The 7720-nt window shown below is 38.3% G+C and overlaps 1 protein-coding gene across 1 annotated transcript; it reads right to left on the bottom strand.

Annotated features, from left to right (window-relative positions):
- On the bottom strand, positions 1-5463 carry LOC124864268 (cytochrome P450 2K1-like). The gene is made up of 9 exons (XM_047358981.1): positions 5212-5463; positions 4946-5108; positions 4534-4683; positions 4266-4426; positions 2118-2297; positions 1898-2039; positions 527-711; positions 300-441; positions 1-211 (listed from the first exon to the last, which is right to left on the bottom strand). The coding sequence occupies exons 1-9, from the start codon at positions 5443-5445 to the stop codon at positions 24-26; spliced, it is 1545 nt and encodes a 514-aa protein (XP_047214937.1). The 5' UTR covers positions 5446-5463; the 3' UTR covers positions 1-23.
- Between the last annotated feature and the right edge of the window lie 2257 nt (positions 5464-7720).

The raw sequence follows: 7720 nt of genomic DNA, 5'->3' as shown, positions 1-7720 counted from the left end.
AACTATAATGCTATGCCTTATTCTCACTGCCGACTGACAGCACAAAGCTCATGAGGAGAAGGAAGGACAGTGAAGCCCACAGCTGGAGTCAGATCCAGCTCATCTTCAGACACTCCAGGTGGAGGCGTGAACTGAAAACGCTGCATGAGGGAGGTGAAGAAGAGGAAGAGCTCCATCTTAGCCAGACTCTCCCCGAGACACACCCTGTGACCTGATGAAACAAGACATTTCACACATTTTTAATCCAGCCATGTTTGGGCAAGTGCATCTGGCGAAAACAAAATGTTGAGCTGTTTTACCTGCAGAAAATGGCAGGAAGGCATCTCTCTTGATGAATTTGCCCTCCATATCCAAGAAATGAGAAGGGTTGAAGGTGTGAGGGCTCTCCCATTCACTTTCATCATACAGAACAGATGTAAGCAGGGGAAGCACTGCCGTTCCCTGAAGGCAAAAATACGAGCACAATCGTCATTATTCAGGAGCCAGTTGTTTGTAGCAAGCTCAGAAATATTTCACAGCTGCAGACCTCTTTGATGAAGTATCCCTGGAAGGTGACATCTTGACTGGTTTTGTGTGGGACGGCCGTGGGGAGGATGTTACCCAGCCTCTGTATCTCGTGGATGACAGCATTGGTGTACGGTAGGTTTTTACGGTCTTCCACTCGGACTTCACGGCTCCCAACTACCCTGGCCATCTCCTCCTGAACCTGGTCTGCAGAAAACAAAATGGTTAATGTCTTCCACTTGCATACCATTTTCTAAGGTCTGAGGACTCCAAAGTGCTTTACACTACAATCAGTTACAAGACGTTTCCAAACCTTCTTATTTAATCTTTAATTCTTAAGTCAAAATGTTAAACCAAATGAAGAACTTAAAGTTACAGATTAATTTAAGCTTTTTTCCTTTCTGCATGAGATTAGCCACTAAAGCTAGTGGCTAATCAGTTACAAGACGAACCCCCTACCACCTGAGACCCCGTTGCCCCAATGACTAACAGTTCTCCCCAGTATAGATCACACTGGTCACAACGACAAACATGCAGGGGTCTAGCAGATACGATGGTTAACAGCGTTTCTCCCTCCAATAACAAAGTTGATGGACATTTCCAAACCTTCGTATTTAATCTTTAATTATTAAGTCAAAATGTTAAACCAAATGAAGAACTTAAAGTTACAGATTAATTTAAGCTTTTTTCCTTTCTGCATGAGATTAGCCACTAAAGCTATATGAAGTTAACTGGGGATCAATGATAATACGTGCAAATTTGGATGAGGACACCTATTAAGAATAACCTGGGAAAGTATTTGATCCCCTCCACTTTAGCTTTCTTCCACAGTCCAAAAACATGACAATTGTATCATTCCCCCACGTCCCTGCAAGGATAAATGGGTGTAGACAATGGATGAATGGATTTGAAATACATTTGAAATAAAAATCATGTATCCATCTACACGAGGTGACTGTGGCTCAGTAGGAAGAGTAGTCATCTTGCAATCAGAAGGTTGTGGGTTTGATTCCAGCTTCCTCCTGCCATATGTCAATGTGCCCCTGGGCAAGGCACTTAACCTCAAGTTGCCTACCGACCTATGTATCAGTGTATGAATGTGTGAGCGTTAGTGAGTGCGATTGGGTGAATGTGGCTCTAGTGAAAAGTGCTTTGAACGGTCATGTATGACTGGAAAAGTGCTATATAAGTTCAGTCCATTTACCATTCTGTTGAAGGTTATATGCCACTTTGTGTTGTTCTTTCACATAAAATTATAATTAAATGCACTGAAGTAACGTGCCAAAATCTGAAACCCAGATGTGACTGCAAAATTTAAAGGTAAAACATTCTGAAAAATATGTTTTCAGAAAATAAAAAACAAAAATCACAGATAACATTTTGTCTTTCTTACCCTGAATTTGTGGATACTTGGCCATGAGCAGCAAACCCCACCTCAAGGTTCCAGCTGTGGTGTCAGTTCCAGCCGCAAACAGGTTGGTCACTGTATAAACCAGGTTCTCCTCGATGAACTGAGTGTCTTTCACACAAGAGTCCTGAAATCCAAAATATACATAAGACAATGTTTGATGCAGCCATCAACCTTAAAAAGATGGATCAACTTGTTGCCTTGCCTCTTCTTTCTGCTTCCGAATCAGAAAACAGTCCACCAGTCCTCTGCATATCTGAGGGTTCAGTGTCTCTCTCAGTTTCTTGATTAAATCCTTCACATCTCTGGTCGTCATCATAGCATTTTTTAACATCCCCTGACGGCTTTTTATCCATCCGACCAGCCGGGGAAACATATTGTAGAGCTCCAAATCAAGAAAAATACATTCAAAAGTAAATTCAATATTAATTCAAACTTTGTGTAATGGAGACTCACTGTGAGCTTGTTTTAAATTAGAAACAGGACTGGTGTTCCAATCACTGGGGGTTTTGTTTTTATATTTTTTTTGCAAATGGAAATGTGAACAGAGTGGCTTATGTATGACTTGATACCCCCAAATAACCTTTAGTCCCTAGTCACTCCACAAATCTAGCCTTTATGATTTATTGGCCAGAAGAAATCCATTGTTGGAAAACCAGCCTTTATCTTGTGCTGTCTATACGCAAAACGTTATGTGTTGAGGAAAATTAAAAATAAGCCGGTACCGCACATCACCATCACCACGACTAACAACTATAACAGCAGGGCAGTGGCAGTAAGATGCTGTGGGGATGCACAGCAAGGACAGGTAGGCAGATTTAAATGAAAGATGTGTTGGGATCCACAGCCATGGATTTCAACATTAAACTCTGGTACGGACTTTTCTGGAACTTTCAAAATAAAGTGTATTAACCTTCTTCCGGCATGTTTTTAAAGTTAAGACAAACTTTATTTAAAGGTTGATTTTTAAACAAAACATTGATCTTAACGCGCCATCCGCACTTATGCATTTTAACCCTTATATTAACCGAGGTATTTTAAAGGTATGTGTTTGTTTCTGGTGCTAAGCTATTAGCTTCTTTGTTAGCTCAACTGCTAACCGGTAAGAACACGTGCTTGCTACTAAAGAGTATTCAACAGAAAGGTTGTTGGTTTTCAAGCTAGTGAATAATAGTCGCTGAACATAATTTACTAGATTTGATAACTAAGTAAACGCCATTAAGCCCATTTCTCCAGAAAGATTTGGCTCGTTTCCAAAATATCCCCTTAATAATATTTCTTCAAATATTATTTGAATAAATGAAGGCAGCTAATTAGACACCGTTGAGAATTAGTCGTCCAGAAGGTTGGTTTTATTCAGCAGATCATTCTTTAAAATATTATTTCATTAAAATAATATTTTATCTGATCTTGCATTGTGATTGGTTGTCTAAACGTTTGCTGATTATTTTCTAAGTTAGTTCCAAGACTAACTTAACTTCATTTCCAGATTCTTCAAGATAATCCTTGGTTCTCAAACATAAACATTGCATGATAATGTTGCATCACTTTTTTGGTCATAATTTCCAATCATCTTTAATCAACTTGTTTATATTGTACATAGCCCATTAGTCTTCGTTATTCTTTAATTCTGCTTGGTAGTTTAGTTGGATTGTTTTAGCATAGTAAAGAGTTTGTTGATTGAAATATGTTGGACTTTGAGTTGACTTATTTTTGTTAATAAATTCTTGTATTTTAAGAAATTGTGTGAATTCATTCCATGTGTGTGCAGAGTTTTACTGCTCAATAATGTCAGAGCTCGTCTCACACCTTTCTATTTTGTCCTAATACCACCGCCTTATTGGGCTGGTATTCACAGGACAACCCTTAACAGACCAAAATATTATTTGATAAAATATTAAGATATTAATATTAAATATTAAATAATATTCTCAGATTCATAATCACAACAGATGGAGCTAAAAAAAAGGACTATCCAGGAACGTTAGATTCTGCTAAATACAAATGTAGGCCACACTTAATATTTTTATGTGTGAAAACCTTTTAAAAGCATGTGTCCCTATCATTCCACTTCACATTTATGCATTACAACATGTTGTTCTATGACATAAAGTCTCAATAACATACATTAATAGTTGTGGTTGTAATGTTACTAATTCTGAAAATGATCTCAAAGGTTTAAGGCATTTGTGTACATGTCAAAACTGTATTGCATCAGTAAGCTCAGTGCTTGGACATCAGACAATAATTTAACAGTCCCTACCTTTCACATAGAACATTTGTCATCATGTCCTGCTAAACTCCCTCTTTGACTAAAGTATGTTATTTATTTTTTATGAAACATTTGGCTTACCTGGATTTCTGCTGAGCCTGATTGGCTTATAGAGAGAGTGACCCGACTGACCAGGTTTGTAAATCGAGGATCATCGTATTCAAATCTGCTTCCAAACACGATGGAAGAGATGATGTTGGATGTTGCATAATTTATTGGACGTGATGTGTTAAATGGTTCCCCTGTGGAGTAACAGAATCAGTTTATCTTGTGCTGTCAAAATGCACTTCACTTAACGTTATCATTGTAACGTGTCCATTTCTTAGACAAACACAGCATTATGTCATACCTTTATGATTCTCAAAGATTTGAATAAGGTGTCCACACTCCTCCAAAATCTTCTCCTCTGCAACTCTCTTCCCCATCCCAAAGTCTCTGAGGGTGGTGAGGGCAAAACGACGCAACTCTTTCCATGTTTCTCCATTTGAAAACAGAATTCCTTTACAGTACACGAAAAAAGAAAAATTTTACTTTTATTTAGGCATTTGCATTTGTATGTTTATAATATTGTCAGGCAAAAGATAAAACAAAAATTTTATAGGTACAGTGCTTTGCCAAAGTACTCTTATCGACCTTTTCATACAACACATAAAAATCACAATTAAATACATTAAAGTTGGCAAGAGAACAATTGAAACGGTTTCTGAATTGTCTATTGTTACTTTTTGCAAAACTCTGTATGTGTTTATTTGTGATCTTACCATGACCTTTGATCATATCATGAAATATAGGTGCAATGTCTCTTTCTCCAAACTCGTCTGCATAGCTGACCAGAGCCTCTTTGACTGTCTTGTATCCAGCAAGGACAACCACTTTTTTTGGTCCAAAATAAACTGTAAATACAGACCCATATTTTTTGGAAAGCTGGATGGATTAAAAAGAGAAAATCGATCAGATATTAAACTAGTTTATAAGTATTTGCTGCATAAATACTACACAGTAGCCTGAGCCAGTACAGTAAACCCACCTGACACAGTGTTTTGTAAGGTCTCTGGAGATCAAGTTGCAGCAGGTTGCCAAGCAGAGGCAGAGGCTTTGGTCCTGGAGGTTCTTTGCCTGTTTCTCTGGAGGAAGAACCAAGAGAAATCAAATAAAGTATAATCAAGAGAACTACGCCCACCACAGTGGTAGGACTGGAGCAGAGAGAAGCAAAGTCCTTCAAAGCCTCCATGTGCTCAGCTTCTTGTCCGAGTCTACACATACGATACAGAGGAGTTTGTGTTGCTGTGAAAAGCTCATGGGAATGTTGCTTCACCTATAGGTTAGCTCTGCATTAGCCACACCCAACGTCCTGCCCAATAAGCTTGCAGCATGAGTTTGCCATATGTCCAGTGATTTCGGTTCACCTCTGCCAGGTTGTCAATAATTACTTTGCATGTTTCTATATTCTCTGGTGACTTTGATAAGGAGACAGATGGTGTCGAAACATGATTGTGTGCCAGCGTTTTATACATGCAAAGCAAAGCACTTTGTGAATTGAAAAAGATATTTACAAGGTTCACAGATTACTTATAAAATGTCAGCATTACATTGTGACATGCCTGTGGTTCAGAAATAAAAAAATGTCACATGACGGTAAATCATTATTCATTATTTACTTCACAGATGCAAAAACGGATTTTATTTCAGTTCCATCAAATTATCATTTGCTGTAGAAAAAACAGTGGAAATCTTGTTAACAGTGAAACTTTAATACTGGATTCCTAAGAGAGATGAGGTATTAATTACAGTTTTTAAGGTCCAATGAAATTAATTGCTTTGTATTTTAGAAAATTAAATATGAAACCCTCAGACAAACAAAGTTACAGCAATTGTTCTGAATGCGGTTTCACATCTTCATGCTTGTGCAATTAAACAACTTTATGCTTTGGGACACAATTCATAGATTTATGTCCCCTTGAACTTCTGCAGTAAAACCCACACTTATTTACTCAACTAAAAGATTAACAAAGTGTACATTCATCTTTGGATTCATTTCAAATATTGTTTCTAATGCATCATCATAAAAACTTAATTCCTAAAAAAGAGGCCTTAAAGTAAAGCATCATTACACTTATCAGTTTGACGAGGATTCTTTGTAAGTGTAAACACTATGTATTATGTAGTATAAATGTCTAATATCCTTCAAAGGTTCATGATGTACTTCAAAGAAACACAACATTTTTATATTTGTGCGCACCATATTAAAAACATTTGAAGGGAACTCCCTTAGAGATAGGGTGAGGAGCTCGGCCATCCAGGAGGAGCTCAGAGTAGAGCCGCTGCTCCTCCACATCGAGAGGAGTCAGCTGAGGTGGCTCGGGCATCTGTTTTGGATGCTTCCCAGAAAACCTTCTCTTGGGAGGTTAAATAGGCAAAGCACATTCTGGGGAACTAAAGGCAAAAAGACAATTTCAGAGTATAATCGCACCTCGCGGGTGAAAAGGCATAACTCTTCAAACATGAATCCAAAGTGACTACGATCTTACGGTTGAATACCCGCAAATAGAAAGACACAAAGTTAAGGATGATCAACTGCTCAGATAATCCAGCATTCATTCGAAGCTGGCAATTAAGACAACGGTAACTCGAACCTTTCTTTCTGAGGTCTACAAAGAAGCAACCTGTGTTCGGAACTGTAGTTCTGCACGCGGATGCAGCCCGACCCCCCTACTGGACGAGTCCGGCTGGACTGGTCCGGACCACCTTTGCTTTCCAAAACCAGCGTTCTTTGGAACCCCTGCTTCAGAGCGGTTCACGTAGAAGGTGGTGTTTGGGCAGAGAAAATTAGTTGAGGATAAAATAATCTAAATACTATTTATTTTATGACATTTTGCTTTGTTTGTGTTGAAAAGTAAGCAATCGAAGTGCTAGCAGGCTGTCCGTTCAGCTAATGTGGATAGGCCTTTTAGTCTTTTTAGCCTTGAGGCTAGTTATTTGTCCTGTGTGGTTGTCAGGATCTGCCATTTTGGGTTTTTGATTTACTTTTTCTATGTCAGGTGTTTTTCTGTTTCTTCTAGATTAGTTGTTTACTTACGTTTAATTATCACTACCTAGATTCTTGTGTTCTAGTGTTTCCCTTTAGATTTACTTTTCCCAGGTTTTGTTATTTCAGTTTAGTTCTCTGATTATTCTTGGTTCTTATGTTTCTTTTGGTTTATTATCTTGGTCCATAGTTTTACTTTGATCCATTTTCCCTGAGTTTTGTTATTTATAGTTTTGTTTTTGTAGTCAGGTTCCTTTGGTTATGTTATTGTCTAGCTTCCCTCATGTTTTCCCCTCTGGATTTATGTTATGGTTTAGCTCTCGTGTTTCGTTTTGTTTCTAGCCTTGTCACCTTAGCAACTATTCACATTCCCTCAGTTCTCTACAGCCTGGTCCACACCTGAATTTCATCTCCCCTGATTTCCTATCTCTCATTCTCATTGGTCCATACTCCACTTCCCTCTGTTCATAAGCCCTCTGTTCTTGTTTGTTCCTCGCTGGTTCCCTCCATT

This window comes from Girardinichthys multiradiatus, chromosome Y (assembly GCF_021462225.1).
Source record: "Girardinichthys multiradiatus isolate DD_20200921_A chromosome Y, DD_fGirMul_XY1, whole genome shotgun sequence".
Lineage (NCBI taxonomy): Eukaryota > Metazoa > Chordata > Actinopteri > Cyprinodontiformes > Goodeidae > Girardinichthys > Girardinichthys multiradiatus.
Note: the sequence above shows the minus strand (reverse complement) of the source record. Positions and strands in the feature narration are given on the sequence as shown.

What these genes read in the sequence shown, in the direction of transcription:
- LOC124864268 (XM_047358981.1), bottom strand. Translation starts at nt 5,445, where the DNA reads ATGTGTAGACTCGGACAAGAAGCTGAGCACATGGAGGCTTTGAAGGAC. An exon ending in CAGGCTCAGCAGAAATCCAG is followed by an intron (nt 2,298 to 4,265) that starts GTAAGCCAAATG and finishes CTTGATTTGGAG; the next exon opens with CTCTACAATATGTTTCCCCG. An exon ending in CAAGTATCCACAAATTCAGG is followed by an intron (nt 712 to 1,897) that starts GTAAGAAAGACA and finishes TGTTTTCTGCAG; the next exon opens with ACCAGGTTCAGGAGGAGATG.